The sequence below is a fragment of the Hibiscus syriacus genome, unplaced genomic scaffold (assembly GCF_006381635.1).
Source record: "Hibiscus syriacus cultivar Baekdansim isolate YM2019G1 unplaced genomic scaffold, ASM638163v2 tig00111022_pilon, whole genome shotgun sequence".
NCBI classification, from domain to species: domain Eukaryota; kingdom Viridiplantae; phylum Streptophyta; class Magnoliopsida; order Malvales; family Malvaceae; genus Hibiscus; species Hibiscus syriacus.
Window position 1 is genome coordinate 2,319,622 of NW_024062956.1, and position 18,409 is coordinate 2,338,030.

Genomic DNA, 18,409 nt, shown 5'->3' on the forward strand with positions numbered 1-18,409 from the left:
TGGCACTGGCAATAGATTTCACGTCTGATAGAAGGGGAGAAGGAAAACAAATGCCATATGTCAATCATGCCTTGTCTTTTGATTTCATATGGTTATAAATAGTTTGAACAGATAAGCTGTACCCTTTGACATGGGAGAGGAAATGGTCAGATCTTCAAGCATCTCCAACACCAACATGACCTATTCTTTGAAGATTTCTTCTTAAATCACATGTGAGACTGCAACAAATATGACCATATCAGCAAACTAAATTATAAATTAGGTTCACAAACTAAAAAGACAATGAAACGTTTGCAAGCAATCTTTCAAACCACTCATATATGTAATTGGATTAGTTCAACACTGTAAAATTATTTCCAGAAAGTGTAATTCATTTTAAGAAAATCATTTTCCGGAATGTGTTTTCAAACGGACCCCTAAACATTCCATGCTTGTTAAAACATGGATATGTATAGAATTCCATAAGAATTCCCGGGGGGGGGGGGAACATGTATATAGAACACAAGAAATTATAGCTAATAACAACAAATCAAAATACACAATAGCTATGTGACTACTGACAAGTTCTATTTGAGTAGGAATCACATACATAATTAACAAATTACCTAAATGAAGATAGAATTCACTTACTAAACAACAAGATGAGCAGATATAATTAGTCTTGAGAGCTCCGAGCATGTCAATAATATAATAAATTATTCTAAACCAAATCAGCATGTTAACAGTTCTCCTAAGATTTGTTGTATAACCCAACAGATTGCTTCTTAAAAATTGGAGCAAAGAGACCAAAATTAAATAAAACAGAGATGACTTGCTACAAACACTGACAAGCAGCAAACACAAACATAAGAAAATAACTTTTAAAATCTAGAAAATAGAACATTAACTTCAAGGATTTTTATAATCACTGCCACAATACGATAACCAGGATTTTGTAATAAAAAAATTAACTTACATCAGCTATTCTTCGTAGGAACAGAGACAGCAGTCGTTATGTCCCTCAAATGAACCTGGACCTTTTATCCACAGGCTTAAGAATTTGAAATGAACACATTAGGCTTTCATCAACACTCATCATCGCACCAGCATTATCAAATTCTCCGCAATAGTTGGGAGCGGAAAATATAGTAACAAGCTGCCTGTCAGCAAAGAACTCGTATCCATCTTCAACAACCTGAACGAAGAAATAGGATCAGCTACTTAGCTTACACTCAGTTGCACAAATAATGAAGTAAAGAGTAAACACCCTAACCTGATGGGCACGGCAAACAAGGTCCATATCATTTTTCATTAAGAAGTCGGAGACTCTATCTGCACCATACGTGAACGAGACTCCTCTATCATTCATACCCCAGCCTTTGATATCCCTACCAGGATCTGACCAAAGTAAATCACAAAGCAAACCAGAATCGGGAACATCAATTGGTCGGGTTATACTCCTAATTTGATCTAAGTTTGTTAGATCAGGGGAAAGACCACCATGCATGCACAATATTTTATCATCTATTACAGCAGCCACTGGAAGACAGTTAAAAGAATCAGTAAAGGTTTTCCAAAGTCTCACGTTGAACCTTCGTTTGCATTCATCGTAAAATCCATAAATCCGATTAATAGAGGCACATTCATGATTCCCTCTCAAAAGAAAGAAGTTCTCGGGATATTTAATCTTATAGGCTAGCAAAAGGCATATTGTTTCTAGACTCTGCTTTCCACGATCAACATAGTCTCCGAGGAATAAATAATTAGCATTTGGAGGAAAACCCCCATATTCAAAAAGCCGCAGAAGATCAGCATACTGCCCATGAATGTCCCCTGAAAGAAGGAATTGTTTTTTTAGAAAAGAAAAAAAAAACAGAGTTAAAATTTCTATTAAGAAGTTAACACAAATTATCAGAATTAGGAAGATATAATTCCAGAACTGATGTTCAAAGTAGCATGTCAAATATTAAGCTTGCGTTCTAGTTTCTTTACTTCTAACATTTTGAAATTGATGCCACCTTCACATAAATTGAAAGTGAAGTTAGTTCAAATAACAACTCTAAATTGTGGAACTAATAGGCAGCATATTTCTTATACTTCTTTAAGCTACTTGGCCATATCTCTTCATGATGGAATCACCAAGTAAAACCAAACAAGTATTATTTCATCTGCTTTTGGTACTATCCTTCAAAAGTTACTATTGAAATAAAAAAGACGAGCAATCATTTTGTCCTATATGTACTTATTAGGGAATATGTCACAATGGTGTAAATGATTCATTACCATTGATTTAAAAAAAATGGTTATGACACAATATATAAGAACTTTGAGTTTGGTCAATCAGGCACCAACATTAGTTTCCTGTAGAAGCCATCAGAAAAACCCCATGGATATATCATAGAGAAATGAAATGCAATAGACCAAAGCAGAAAAATCTAAAGCTTGTGAGCAAAAGGTTCCTATCATTGCATAGACTTGCAAGTTGCAATCTCCAAAAAATAGAAAGGTGATAACCTAAGATGTTTATTTCCATGTAGTTATTTTAACTCATTTAAAGGGCATATGTTGATGATCAATCCGTTCTAATTCTATCCTCCTAAAAAGGACAACCTGATATCATCAATTTTATCATGTTTGTTGAAGAGTTTTTTGCAACGATTTTCTCAAACCCTCCATAGATTCCAGCAATGATAACATAACTTTTACCTCATTTTCTTTTCTTATACATTATGATTGTCTAAGTCTAAGATAAAGAATTTCTACATAATGCGATTCTTTTGCTTGCTTTATTTATAGTGAACACTTCCTTAATGCTATGGCTCCTTACTAATCATGTGGCTCTATCATTTATTCAATATTCCCTTAGCTCATCATGGAAAAAGCCACCAAGAAATGGTTTCCCGCAATCCATTGAGTAGTCCGTGATGGTTAACATATATATCATGTTTTCCCCATCCATCGTTTACATTAGCTGACTTTTCTCCAACTAGAGGACTTTCCAGCCGGCACATCATCAAGTAAGACGAAGAAAAGCAGCAAACCCATATAAGGCATCGTTTTATCTAGATTGTAGCCCTAGCCCTCCCCCTCAAGCATTAATACGCTATAAAATCTAAAAGAAGCAATTCATCGAGACGGTAAATTTTCACATGGACAATCAATCTCATCTAACTAAGGATATATGCATGGCAGAGGTAATCCATAGCTGATAAAGTACATATTCAACCTCATTTGCAATCTATTCCAGACAAAAAAAAATTCAAACAGGAAAACAGGATTAGAAACTAATCATACCAAGAACGAAGACATAAAAATTAATTTTAAATTAATGAAATGTAGGCAAAAACCTTCAATGCAGCAGCTCCAATGGTTAAAAAATTTCACCGTTTCCATTACCCAATCAATTTTCTAAAAACGGGGGAAGGATTCTTCAAATTTTCAAATTTATTTCATACAATCAAAATTCAAACACGTGAAGCCAAAAACTAAATATCAAAAGACCTAAAACATGAATTTCGATCATCATTCAATTCGAAAACAAAAAAATGTAACAAAATCGTACCACATATCTTGATGGGAGCTTCAAGTTCAAGAAGATTAGGCTGTTGAAGAAAGATTTCTCTTGCAACGGTGCAAAGCTGACGGATCTCACCTTCCATCAGCTGGACTTGCTTCCCTGGCCTCGCAAGCTTAAACTCCAATAAACGGCATATGATATCATCCAAAAGAGCAGGGTCAATCGAAGCAGATCCCATAAAATGAGCAATTTAAAGAATAATCTCTCTAACAAAGAAAGCCTAATTCTTTGCTTTTTCTCTTCTCAGCTTTTTGAACTGAGTCTTCCTTGGGGGATATTTTGAAAAGAAAAGACGCGGAGAACAATGTGGCCTGACTTTTCTTTTCTTTACTTTTAATTAATTAATATTTTCCTGTGTGGGATAAAAATAACATTTCAATATATAAAAAATAAAAATATATTTTTTTAAAATCAAGACGGTGGCTAATGGTGGCTGCAACTCCGATGTGACGGAGAAACCTATTCTTCTATATCTATGAAAGCAAAATTCTCCGGCCGATAAATACGCTCTTTTTCGTTGTTTTTATATGAAGGCTTTGCAAACGCCATTTGTTTTGTGATAAAAGTTCGAAAACACCCCCCCTCTCTCTCCCCCCTTTTTTATTTCTAGTACGACCAGTATTTTTTGTTATCTCTCTCTACTAGATATTAAATCCTTAATTTTTTCCCATTGCAGCGCAGATGGATTTTTTGTCAAGTGTCACTGATTGTGACTCGGTTTAAAAAAAAATTTAAAATGAGTTTGACTCGATTTTAAAGTTTGTGAGTTTAAAATTGTCAACTCATATTTGAAATAAAAAATTAAAGATCAACTTAAAATGAAAAATTAAAGTTTGACTGTGCTTAAAAAATTCTGAACTCGAAATATTCTCAGACTTAACTTGATTGAAGCTTAAACTTGAACTCAAACCTCAACCGTACATGAAAATATTATATTGTATTTTAAAAAAATAACATATAAATGTTTACAATATTAATAATTTAATTTTAAAATTAAAATTTAATATATTATTTTTTTCGAGTTGCTTTCGAGTTTTTTGACTTGAGATCAAGTAACTCGCTTCGATTTGTTAATAACTCGATTCATATCCTTTATTTTGAGTGTTAACTGAATATTAACTGAATCGACTTCGAATAGCTAAATGATCTGTTCTGTCTTTTTTTTTTACATAGGAAATATTTTATCTTATTTAAAAATCCACATTCTTAACTAAACAGTAACATTTTATTGAACGTATCCTAAACTACGGATCAAAAACAATTCTAAAAACTCTCCTTACTAAAGCACAGCTATAAATAGGGATGGGTATGGAAGCCGACCCGATGGATTTCGATCGGATCAGATCGGGGTTTTATTAAATTTTATGTTTGGGTATGGTTGGGTCGAATATTTTTAAAGGTGATGTTCGGGTCGGATTCGGGTTTAGGGTGAAAAATATCTAACCCGAAAAAAATATAATTTTATCTTATATATTTAGGAATAATTACAATAATATCCCTCTATATATTATTTTTCCCATTAAATCATTGTTTTTATTGAATAAAAATAATATTTTTATTATTATTTCAGGTTGGACCGGATCAGGTTCGGATTTTATCTCAAAAATTCGGGTCAGATTCGGGTCGGGTGGAGAATATATATTTTCGGATCGAATCAGTTAACCGAAACCGGACTCATGCCCATCCCTAACTATAAACCCTTACATTTTACGGAACATCTCCTAAACTAGAATCAAACAAACACAAAATACACAAGTCTCGCTTAATATCTCGCAATTACCCATACTACCATATTTTATATATTGGTTCTTACATCTCCGACAAAATATAATATCTAGATATTTCAATACCAATCAATATTAAAGTTACCTTCAAAACATCTTATAAGTGGTCGTCCCATAATCGAGCCCTATAACCTAATATCCATCTAGCCTTGTGAACTCGACAACAACATCCCAAAAATCTCCTTCAATTTGAAAACTCAGTTTTTTCATAAATTCTCGCGTATTTTTAACTTCCTTTTAAGTATTAATATTTTGCAATTATTGATATTCAAATCAGACAAAGAAGCATGTGCAAGTAATGGAAATTTGTGACTTGTTCGCAGCAGTGACATGGCAAGTCGTCATCGTTTCGACCAGAATTTTTAAAGGCTCTTTCTCATCACATCAGTTCAAACAACCGGCGAATCAACAAGCCAATGTCGATGCTTGTTTCTGTATAACGGAATACTTCGGGGTATATCTCCTTGGAAACATATGGGAACAAGGGACAGCCAAACAGATGGATAGGTAATTTCCTAGCCCTCAAACAAAAGCTTGCACTAAGTGGTATCCGACACCGTTTAACATGCCCACACACCTCAGTAGAACGATGTTGTTGAAGGCAGACACCGTCAAATTATCGAGACTACTCTCACGTTGCTTGTGCGGTCCTCTATGCCTATGAAGTAGTACTAGTCGTACGCTGTATTGAGTGCTATAAATATCATTAACATCCTACCTACGAAACGTTCCAAAAACTATATGGAAGAAAAAGTGTTTATGATTTTTTTTCAGGGTATTCGAGAGTCGGTGCTATCATTATCTTCGTCCTTACATCAAACACAAGCTAGATTATCATTCTCAGTCGTGTGACTTTATAGGATATTTACCCTCTCACCATGGTTATCAGTTGCAACCGATGGATGCGTGTTTGTGTCACGACACCTTTTTTATGAGCAGATTTCCCCTTTTGCTGTCATTACCAAATAATCCTTCTTTTGAGTCACCTTCACTCCCTCTACTATCTTGTATACCAGCTTCCAGAGTCACACAAGTTCTTGTACCAAAGTTGAGTGCTACATCAGCTCCGATGGGCAGTCTCGGTTTGACTTGTATCCGTCTCCGGTGCAGACTGGGATGGAGATCTTGATGACCGTCGATCAGTTTCTAGCTACTGTGTTTTCTATGGAGAACACCTGTTATCCTGGAGCTCGAGGCAGTTTCACGCTCTACAGTCGAAGCAAAACATAGAAGCTTGGCTGATGCATGTAATGTGGAGGTGTTATCCCACCATATTTTGGAAATATCATCAAGTTTTACTCCCATATCAGCTAAAATGCAAAGACCAAGTCTGTTGATTTTGGCTTTTATTTTGTTCGAGAGTATCTACTATCTAAGCTGTTACAAGTTAACTACGTTCCAGTCGAATATTAAGCAGCTAATGTTCTAACTAAATCACTGCTTGTGTAGTTTCTTGAAACTGGTCGCCGCAAATTATGTGTCTTTGTCCAAGTCCGTTGACGATAATTATTGTCTAACATGATGTGCGTGGTTATCACTTATTAGCGGCTTTGGTTTTATTCCTCAGTACCCCAACTGTCAAGGGCAATGGACAGTAAAGAGAATAAAAGTCGAATAAAAAAATTGATTTCTTCTACTTGATCTAATTATAATTTCATAAATACAATTTGACTCAAAAAAAATTTAAATTTTGAATCGAATTATAAAATAAAATTCAAATAGTAACTCGAATAACTCAAAATTTTAATACTTAATAAATTGATTTTTAAATGAGTCAAAACTCTTGCTCTTTATGATATATGTATATCACATATGGAAAAAAATATAAAAGTATATATATATATATATTGTATATAATTATAAAAAATCATTTAAATTGAAATCAAATAATATCATAATATTATAAATATTTATAATTAATTTTAAACAGAATTTCAACTCAAATAAATTTCAAATAAGATTTGAATTATAAAATAAAACACTTTATCTGATATCACAATGGAGGAAGTTCGTATTGTAGTGTTTAGAATGGCACCATTAAAAACACCGGATATTGATGGTCTTCATGTGGCTTTTTACCAGAAGAATTGGAATCTTGTGGGGAGCTAGGTATTTAACTTTGTGAAACAATTCTTTGATGACGGTACCTTGTTGGTTCTGATTCCTAAAAATAAGCAACCCAACTTCAATTTGTCAATTCCGGCCAATTAGCTTATGTAATGTCTTGTATAAATTTATTACTAAGCTGCTTGTCAATCGGTCAAAACCGTTCCTTTCGAAATGGGTGGCACAGACTCGAGCAAGTTTCGTCCCTGGGCAACAAATTACAGACAATATCATCTTAGCTCAGGAGGTGATACACACGATGGTTAAAAAATCTGGACGAAGGGATGGATGGCCATTAATGTAGGCTTGGAAAAGATATACAATCGATTGGAGTGGAATTACATTGCGGATACGTTAGACGCTGCTGGTTTACCAGAAAGATTCATTGCTCGCGTAATGCAGTGTGTAAGATCAGTGTCCACTCAGGTGCTTTGGAATGGTGAGTTGACGGATACATTTAAACCCACGAGGGGAATTCGTCAAAGAGATCCATTATTACCTTATTTTTTCGTTCTTTGTATGGAGAGATTATCTCAGGCGATTGAGAATAAGGTTGTCTCGGGTGATTGGTAGCAGGTTCGTCTTTCTCGAAATGGCCCAGATTTATCCTCTCTCTTTTTCGCGGATGATCTTGTTTTATTTTCCGAAGCAACTATGGACCAAGTGGGTATTGTTAAAGATGTGCTTGATCGATTTTGTATGGAGTCTGGGCACCGCATTAGTATGGCTAAAACGAAAATTTATTTTTCAAAGAACTGTCTGGCGGATAAAAGGAATCAAATTGCACGGAGTTTCGGTTTTGAGGAGGTTAACGATTTAGGGAGATATCTTGGTGTTCACTTGTTACATGGAAGAATCACTAAGGCCACTTATTGCTATCTTTTGGAGAGAATGAACCAGCGTCTCTCAGGGTGGACAGCGAGAACTTTTTCTTTGGCCGGCCGTATTACGCTTGCTAAGGCGGTTCTACAGACCATCCCGACGTATGTTATGCAATCGACTTGGCTCTCAAAAGGAATTTGTGAGGAAATGGAGAAAATTATTCGGAGATTTGTGTGGGGAGCGAACAATGGAAAAACTGGAATTCCCCTTGTCAAATGGGATATTTTGCAGAAACCTATGGATAGAGGAGGATTGGGTTTACGTAACTTATACCAACAGAATAAGGCTTTCATGTTAAAGGTTGGATTTCAACTCAAATCGCAACCTAACAAACTTTGGGTTCCAGCTGTCCGAGGCAAATATAATTGGGAGGACCCATTTCCATTCATGCTTAGTAATAAGAATGGTTCCCGGTTGTGGAAAGGGATGCGATGTATTTGGGATGAGCCTCTCGAGAGCATTTCTTGGAATATTTGGGATGGTAGAGATACTGACTTTTGGTATGATCTTGGTTAGATACCGAAAGTCGACTTGTCTTCTCCTACATAGGATCTGAGTCTCCTCCTCCTATGCCTGTTTGTGCGATGACATTACCATCAGGTTCTTGGGATTGGGAGAAAATTTAGACGATGCTTCCGACACATTTGGTTGAACGCATTGCGGCTATGCAACCGCCTCAGGCTCGCTTAGGCCCTGACTCCCCTGGCTGGCGATGGGAATCCGACAGACGATTCTCAACCAAGTCAGCATACAGTTTCCTTGTGCAACAAGAGGAGAGGATACTGCTATAAATTGGAGACGGCTATGGCGTCTGAAGGTTCCACAGAGAGTTAAAGTTTTCCTGTGGCTATCGATCCAAGACCGTTTGCTAATAAATGTTAAACGTTCACGTCGTCATTTTTCAAATACAACGGAGTTTCCTGTCTGCTGTAGAGAACCTGAAAATGTCGACCATGTTCTGAGATACTGCAGTATGGCAAGGTGTGTTTGGTTCAGAGTGGTTCGTCCGGATAGACTGCAGGATTTTTTATCACTGCCATACGTGAAATGGTTTGAGCTTAACCTTTATTCGCCTGGGTCGTTCATTGGAAATGAGGAGAATTGGAACATTAAATTTGCTGTCATCTGTTGGCAGCTTAGATGTAGTTTGATTATGGACCCCAACTACGTTCAAAGAGAAGATTTTCTCACTCACTGCAACCGGCTAGCGCATGAGTTTTCCTCGGCCATTGTCCCGAATGTTAGGGTGGAATCCAGACTACTTCGAAACAATTTATTGTGGACTTTGCCCAAGACTGGATGGGTTAAAGCAAATTCCGATGGGGCTGTTCGAACAAATGATAGTATGGCAGCGGCGAGGGAGTTGGAAACGGATAATATGGAAGCTACAAAAATTTGGCACTGTAATTCCGAGGCGTTATTGGGGAGTGCTTTGGTGGATGCTATCAATGAGCTTCGAGATGGCGATTGGATTACGGAGTGTCGGTATGTTTTCCGGGAACAAAATGCTGCTGCAGATTATTTAGCCAGATGGAGCCGTGGAAAAGCTATTGGAGTTATGGAGTTTCTGGAGCCACCAAGGGAGATGCATGATATTCTGCAGAAAGACCTGCTAAGATCTAGTTAATCTTTTTCTATTACTTTACTGTTTTAGCAAAATAAAAAAAAATAGAATACGATAACTCAAATAACTCAAAATCTTTTAATTTGGTTTAATTTAATTAGATCGACAGCTCACTCTAACGGGCAGTGCATTCAATACCATCTGCCCTTTTCTGTACTGGTCAAACGGCCACCAACTACGGATTGTTTTATACAAGTATATAATAGAAGCTGCTGAATTCAGACATGGTCTAATATTTGAGCCGTTCAATTCTCACAACCACAAACCTAAATATAGGGAGAGCAAGTCTAGGAGACACTTTTATTACAAGCTAGCGACTTGTGAAAAAAAAATGAAACCAAATTCATACAAATAATTATTCTAAATGGCTCTCTCAACTAAACATTTGGAAAAAGGATAAATAAAGAATAAAAAACAGGGGAAAAGAAATAAATAATAAAGAAAAGGGTAGGCATGCTTGCCAACAAATATATCCAATCATCCTTTTATGTGGAACAGCATCCTTTCTTGGTGTTTCCTGATGCACCAGCGATACTAATGGTGGTTCCTTGGCCGGGAACTGTGGCGTTAGCCGCGACTGCATCCTTGGCAGCCAATGCTTTTTTTCTTGTAACATGGTAGATCTCATTCAATATAGTTTGGAATGCCTTTTCAACGTTGGTTGCTTCAAGTGCTGAGGTCTCGAGAAACGAAAGACCTTCCTTCTCTGCCAAAGCATGACCATCGTCCTCAGAAACCGCTCGGAGATGATTCAAGTCGGATTTATTTCCAGCCATCATGACAACGATGTTGGAATCAGCATGGTCCCTCAATTCACGCAGCCACCTTTGAACATTATCAAAGGTTTGCCTCTTGGTTATGTCGTAGACAAGAAGTGCACCAACAGCTCCTCTATAGTAAGCACTAGTAATGGCTCGATATCTCTCCTGACCTGCCGTATCCCAAATCTGTGCCTTCACAATCTTCCCCTCCACCTATATTAAAAAAAAAACCATAAGTTAACCGCAAATTACATACCATTCAGAGACAGACCAATAAATTTATGTCAGAGATATAAATTTAAAAAGTTATACTAAAAATTTCAAATGAACGAAATTAAGTCATCAATAAAACATATAAAAAAATACATAAACTATACATGGATTTGAATTCCCAGCAATGCAACAACATACCTAGCACCATTAATCCCTGAATTACCATTAATCTATGAAACTTAGTGACGGATGTAAGTGAATTTTAAGGTGCGCACAATCCGAATTTCTTTTAGTTAGTTATTCATTTTACTAAAGATATCCCTAAAATTTTATTTGTGTTCACCTTATACGAAAAATTTATGTTATAGGTATATATATATACCCACCCTAGAAAATAACCAAATTTCATTCCATTGTTCTAGGTTATCTAAATTTGAGCGGATGTCAAACTTTTTAGTATGCTTAACTTTTTGAAAATTTTGTATATTCTCCTACCTCCATAACACTATTAACCATATTCAAATATGTGCCAAATATAAATATCAAACATGGATGTTTAAGAAAATCAGAGAATCTGAACAACATAAACAATTAACAGAGAATCAAAAGAATGTTTTAAAAAATCCAAGATGACAGGCTTACCAATACAAGAAATTGATTGTCTTTATCAGAATCAAATGTACAGCTATCACTAAGTCATGGGCCAATAAAATACAACAATATACTCTCCAATACTGAAAATGGGAATAAAACAGCATAATAACAGCTAGGATTAATTTAATAACTTAATTTTCATTTTCAGAGAGAAATTTTAATTCTCAATTTAATAAAATAACATGGAAACACAGAGAGAAAATGAAAACAGACATGTCCTCACTAACAAAGAACCCCTCTAGTCTTTCCAACTTTTAGTACTTTAATAAATAAAATAGACATCAAAAGAGAAAAAAAAACAACTTTGAAATAACGCACTCCTCAACATTTCTTACACGTAAGCAAAACCCGATTCCAAAAATCGATTTTTTCGACTCGAATTAATTTCGTGTTGTAATTTCATAAACTCGACACGACTCAAAAAAATTAATAGTTTAAGTTGAGTTATACAATACAACTCAAATAGTAACTCAAATAACTCAAAGTTTTTACTAATTAGTGGATTGATTTTCAAGTTTAAATTGAGTCCTTGAACTCTGTATGGTATATGTATATCACATATGAGAAAAATATGAAGAAATGTATATATATTGTATATGATTATAAAAAATCATTTAAATTGGAATCACATAATATCATAATATTATAATCGAGTCATTCAACTCTGTATGGTATATGTATATCACATATGAGAAAAATATGAAGAAATATATATATATATATATATGATTATAAAAAACTATTTAAATTTGAATAACATAATATTATAATTTTATAAATATTAACAATTAAATTTTAAAAAAAACTCGAAAACTCAACTAGACTTGAATTTTATAAACTCGACTCGATTTTTTTAAAATCAAGTTTAAGTTATAAAATAGAAATCGTCAATTCGAATAATTCAAAAAAATTTAACTCAACTAGATTGAACATCCACCCCTACAAAATCCAATTATATAATGTAATTTTTTTTAATTCTATACATATTTAGGATCATTGAGTAAGTTGAGTTATACAATACAACTCAAATAGTAACTCAAATAACTCAAAGTTTTTACTAATTAGTGGATTGATTTTCAAGTTTAAATTGAATCCTTGAACTCTGTATGGTATATGTATATCACATATGAGAAAAATATGAAGAAATGTATATATATTGTATATGATTATAAAAAATCATTTAAATTGGAATCACATAATATCATAATATTAGAATCGAGTCCTTCAACTCTGTATGGTATATGTATATCACATATGAGAAAAATATGAAGATATATATATATATATATATGATTATAAAAAACTATTTAAATTTGAATAACATAATATTATAATTTTATAAATATTAACAATTAAATTTAAAAAAAACTCAAAAACTCAACTAGACTTGAATTTTATAAACTCGACTCGATTTTTTTAAAATCAAGTTTAAGTTATAAAATAGAAATCGTCAATTCGAATAATTCAAACAAATTTAACTCAACTAGATTGAACATCCACCCCTACAAAATCCAATTATATAATGTAATTTTTTTTAATTCTATACATATTTAGGATCATTGAGTTCAAATTAATTATTGAAATCAATTTTCACACATCGAAATCTGAATAAATTTTAAATTTTTTTACAATATATATAGAGAGAGGATGCGTTCTGATCCTTCATGTAAATTTTTCAAAAACTAAATCAGATGAAATGTCAAACACACTTCAAGCTATCAAAGGCAAGAGGAATTACAATGTCAAAATTTAGAAACTTAAAGAACTAATGATTGCCAACCAGAAAAAGAAAATCATATATGAAGATGAATCAAACACCTGGAGAGTTCTGGTGGCGAACTCGACGCCAATAGTTGATTTAGAATCCAAACAAAACTCATTTCTGGTGAATCTGGAGAGAATATTTGATTTTCCAACTCCGGAGTCGCCAATTAACACGATCTTGTAAAGGTAATCATACTCGGAATCTACTCTATGCGCCATTTACACTCTTTACTCACTCTCTGTTTCTCTCTACCGTATCTTCTCTCTCAAACCTGCAAGATCACCCAAAAAAACATTAAACCAAAAAATAAATAAAGCGAGAGATCTAAACCCATTTGAACTTACCAGAAATGGATAGATGGCGGAGAAAATTTTCTCAAAGTGAAAATATGATAAGTTCAGAAAAACTACACTGAAAATTTTTAGGTAAGAAAAAGAAGAATTGCAGAATGAGATGAAACGAAAAACGGACGACTGGAGTCTGGCTTTTATTTTGATTTTTGAAAAGAATATTATTATTTTTATTACAGTTTTCGTCCCTTTTTAATTTTTATGAGGGAATGAATATTTAAAGAGCATACGGTGGGTCAAAGATGAATAAGAGCAAGCTGGCAGAGTGATTTTATTTTCAGTGACAGAGGGGTATATATATATCGGGTTATTTGATCAAACTGACACGATTTTCTTTAATATTTATCTTTTTAGCACCGTTTGATATATATTTCTTGAAGTGGCACTCTTTCGGTTGAGCTGGCGAAATGTGCATCCCTGGGAACGCGCTTTACCTGGGTTTTCGCTGAGTTGGATGCCACGTGTGGGACGCGCCTTCACGGGGTTCTGATGACTCGGCTGCCACGCTGGTATTTTGTTTAATAATAAATATAAATAAATATTTTATTTTTATTATTATTATTATAAATTAGTAATATATTATGTAAAGTGTTTCGATTATAATGTAAGAATTATCAAATGTATTTTGTTAGTGTGTGTTAAAGGTGGAGTGAATTATCTACATTAATATGATAGAATAATATATGAAAACCAGTTTTGATTTTATTGTAGTTATAGGAAAAATGTATGAAATTATACTATTACACATATGTTTGTATTATTATTTTTTTTTTTGATTATTGATCTATTAATTTTATGAGTTAAATATTTAAATGTTATCAATCTAGTAATCTCTTATCAATATTTAACGAAAATATTGATGCATAAGTTAATAAATTAGTATAATTACACATTTAATATTCAAGACTTACATATTAAATGATTTTAGTCTTATTGAAAATTTAATTTAATAAATTTAATCCTCCAATCAGAACATGAAAATATATTGAATAAATATATTAATTATTATATTAAATAAATATATTGAAAATATTTATGTATTTAAAAATTAAAAAAAAATATTTAGGTGTACATACATTGAGAAATTATATAAAATGCAATAACATTAAATTATTAGAAACAAAAACATTCATTTAAATAAAATATTAATTACATAAGAGTTAACGGTTATATGATGATAAAAGAGCTGAACAATTTTTTCTATTGTGCCCGATGTTTCTACAATGCCCACATCGTTTTTGTTCTGTTGACTTCTCCCGAATATCCATATCACAATGTATTCTAGTAGATTTTGAACGACATGAGTCCCTCAATAGCAATGGATCTGGTACAATTGTAAGCCAAGTTTGAATCTCATTTGGGTCTCTTTCGTTTCCTATGGGCAGAAACTCAAATTCATATACCTTGAATACTTGTGAAAGTTGATATACGGGATCAACATAATTTTTGTAGTCCAATTGCGAATGTGAGCAAGCTGCAATGACATGAGAGCATGTATATTTGAGTGCTTGAAAGAAACCACAATCGCATCACCTCTCTTGCAGATTAACTCTGAAAGAGTTAGCTTCAATCTCTTGCAACGGACATGGCATTTCGGTTACACGTGGCAGTCGAGTCCTCAGAATCCCGTGAAGGCGCGTCCCCGGGGATGCGCCTTCCACACGTGACATCCAACTCAACGAAAACCCGGGTAAAACGCATCTCCGGGGATGCGCCTTTCGCCAGCTCAGCCGAAAGGGTGCCACTTCGGAAAATATATATCAAACGGTGCTAAAAAAGTAAATATTAAGGGAAACCGTGTCAGTTTGGACAAATAGCCTATATATCGTCCCTGCATTTTTCTTTTCTCGAGGTTCAATCCCGTGCGGTGCACACTATAGTTCCCAATGTTTCTGCAGGTAATTTTTTGGTACAAGTATTGTCCGATTGATAATTTACGAGATAATTGTATTATATGTCTATAAAATATAATTTTTATTTTAAATTAATTTTTAAACTTTTAAATGTATCAATTTTTTCCTAAATTGTTAATATCATTTTAAATTAGTCTTTAAATTTTTAGACATTTCAATTTCATCCTGAAACTATAACCTTAATCTATATTAGTTCTTAGACTTTTTGAATATTCTTATTTTATCTCAAACTATACATAAATATTAATCACATCTCTTGTTAATAAAATTGTTATGTCAAGTTATATCATTATATTTTGAAAAAAGGAACAAATTTTATGTTAAACTAGGGTTGAAACTAATTACATATGTGGGTTAATTTGAGGATGAAATTGGAAGTTTCAAAAGTTTGGGGACCAAATTAGAAATAGGTTGATAGTTTATGGATGAAATTACAATGTTTAAAAGTTTAAGGACTAATTTAAAATGAGAGTCATAAATTGAGGATAAAATTAAAATATTCAAAAGTTTAAAGACTAATTTAAAATAAAATTTATAATTTAAGGATATATAATGCAATTAGCTCATAGTTTATTCATGTCCCTTGATGCTTGTTTATTTTTAATTATGTAATACTCTTTTCGTACAAGAAAATAAGTTTGTAATTTTGTATTATTCGATATTTTAAATTTTAATATTATCTTTAGTTGAATATTTTAATATCTTTATTAATTTTTATTTATTTTATTATTATTTATTGATTGAGCAGTTATAGAAAAAATGTTACGTAATTTTCTAAAGTTTTTTTAGGTTTAATGTTTTATAAATTTAGCCCTTAAAATTTTGAAGACGTAAATTATTAAAAATGTAATATTATTTAATGATTTTTAATTTATTTTTAAATATTAAAATTATATTATCTTGAATTTGAAGATCAGGTTGAGAAATAATAGTTTAATAATACATTGATTTTTTAAGAAAAATTTGAAGACCTCGTATACTGTGAAATCAATATTTATTTGAATTTAAAGTTTCATATATTTACCATCTCTTATTTCAACTTTATTACATTCTTTCTTTGTATTCTTAAACCAGCATGGACGTCATACACAACTACTAACGGTGCCTATGATGAATTTGAATTCAACCCATTGGTGGAAATCATTGATGCAAACATCTTGCATAGCATTCACTAAATTTCACTCAAAATTATAATAAATTTCTGAAAAATAGTAATATATATTTTATTGCAATTATACCGTGGTGATACCTTATTACCTTACCAAATTCTAAGCTTCGAGTCAGGAGGGTTATGGGTATTTATCTGGTAATGAAGTCGTTTCTCTTCCAAGGATATTGTTTATTTTCTTATATATTTATTTTGTATAATAATAAAATTAGCACTAATGTTTAATAAAATAGCCACTGTAACATCTATATTTTAAAAGTGTTTTGATCTTCAATATTTTATTTTGAGATAAAATATCTTCTAGTTGGATGAAAACATTTTATTGATTAATAATCAACGTTTTCTGTTAATGTGACATGTTGACGTTGATTAGAAATTGATATGACATGTGATATTAGTAAAAAATAATTTAAATTAATTAATTATTTTTTATTAAATTAATAATAATCAATTGATCCCTAACGTAGTGGGGGAAGGTTTAATGCCTAATCACCAAGACAATTTACTTGTTATATTTTGACCCACATATATATTTAGAGTAAATTAATTATATATTTATGAAAACATATTAATTATAATATAAATTAAATTGAACATACCATGCTAGCATTCCTGTTTATGTGAACATATCATATCAACGTAGATTATTAGTCAATTAATAGCTTTTATTAAACTATGAGATATTTTGTCATAAAATGAAACATTAGAGATTAATATACTTAAAAAATCAAAATAATTATTTCTCAAACATTAAGGGTGTGTTTGGTTGGGAGAACGTGTGATTTCCATGGGAATAAAATCCACATTCCCTCGTTTGGTTAGTCGGGAATGTCATTCCCGGTAATCTTATATTACCAATAGTAGATTTTTTGGGGTATATTACCGAGAATGTCATTACCTCCCTTTCCTAAGGTATTGTTGGATTACCGACGTTTTGGACTAAAATGCCCTTAATTTTTTTTTTCAAAAATATCATTATTATGTCATTGAATGATAAAAATTCTACGAATGTTAAATTATAAATTTATCTTTAAACTATTTTAGATTTACAAAAAAATCTATAATTAAAATTTTATATAAAGTTTATGGGTTAAAATAAAATTTTACCCTTAGATTAAACCTTTTTATATTTTCAATTTTATAAAATATATATATATATATATATATATATATATATATATATATATATATAATTTATGAATTTAAATTTTTAAAGAAAATATATAAATATTTTTCAACTTGTTAAAAAACAAATATATAATAAGGACAATTTGGTCAAATATACATTCCAATAATCTTTTATTCCTTTAATCAAACACGGTAATCTTACATTCCTGCTAAACCAACCAAACACAAAATACAACATTCCCAGTAATCCTATTCCCTGGTAATCTTACATTCCCACTGATAATCTTACATTCTCACTGGTAATCTTACATTCTCACTGGTAATCTTACATTTCGTGAACCAAATGCAACCTAATGGTTAATTTTATCATTATGCCTCTTTATTTTCCAACCAACTCTTGACGTGGAGGGAAATCCACGCAAAACAAGTCCCAAAAGTTTCCTTCACTTTTCTTTCAGTTCTTATTTGAATCACCAAAGCAACCTTCAATTCCTAAACCAATATA

The 18,409-nt window shown here is 32.5% G+C and overlaps 2 protein-coding genes across 2 annotated transcripts; both read right to left on the minus strand.

Moving 5' to 3' along the window:
- Positions 1 to 30: 30 nt before the first annotated feature.
- On the minus strand, positions 31 to 3,950 carry LOC120150542 (serine/threonine-protein phosphatase PP1-like). Its single transcript, XM_039163215.1, has 4 exons — positions 3,542 to 3,950; positions 1,253 to 1,812; positions 956 to 1,174; positions 31 to 218 (listed from the first exon to the last, which is right to left on the minus strand). The coding sequence occupies exons 1-3, from the start codon at positions 3,732 to 3,734 to the stop codon at positions 1,001 to 1,003; spliced, it is 927 nt and encodes a 308-aa protein (XP_039019146.1). The 5' UTR covers positions 3,735 to 3,950; the 3' UTR covers positions 31 to 218; positions 956 to 1,000.
- Positions 3,951 to 10,342: 6,392 nt separating this feature from the next.
- Positions 10,343 to 13,584, minus strand: LOC120150546 (ras-related protein Rab11C-like). Its single transcript, XM_039163219.1, has 2 exons — positions 13,399 to 13,584; positions 10,343 to 10,926 (listed from the first exon to the last, which is right to left on the minus strand). The coding sequence occupies exons 1-2, from the start codon at positions 13,561 to 13,563 to the stop codon at positions 10,438 to 10,440; spliced, it is 654 nt and encodes a 217-aa protein (XP_039019150.1). The 5' UTR covers positions 13,564 to 13,584; the 3' UTR covers positions 10,343 to 10,437.
- Positions 13,585 to 18,409: the final 4,825 nt, after the last annotated feature.

What these genes read in the sequence shown, in the direction of transcription:
- LOC120150542 (XM_039163215.1), bottom strand. Translation starts at nt 3,734, where the DNA reads ATGGGATCTGCTTCGATTGACCCTGCTCTTTTGGATGATATCATATGC. An exon ending in AGCTCCCATCAAGATATGTG is followed by an intron (nt 1,813 to 3,541) that starts GTACGATTTTGT and finishes TCCTTCTTTCAG; the next exon opens with GGGACATTCATGGGCAGTAT. An exon ending in TTGTTTGCCGTGCCCATCAG is followed by an intron (nt 1,175 to 1,252) that starts GTTAGGGTGTTT and finishes TTCTTCGTTCAG; the next exon opens with GTTGTTGAAGATGGATACGA.
- LOC120150546 (XM_039163219.1), bottom strand. Translation starts at nt 13,563, where the DNA reads ATGGCGCATAGAGTAGATTCCGAGTATGATTACCTTTACAAGATCGTG. An exon ending in TCGCCACCAGAACTCTCCAG is followed by an intron (nt 10,927 to 13,398) that starts GTGTTTGATTCA and finishes TTTTTAATATAG; the next exon opens with GTGGAGGGGAAGATTGTGAA.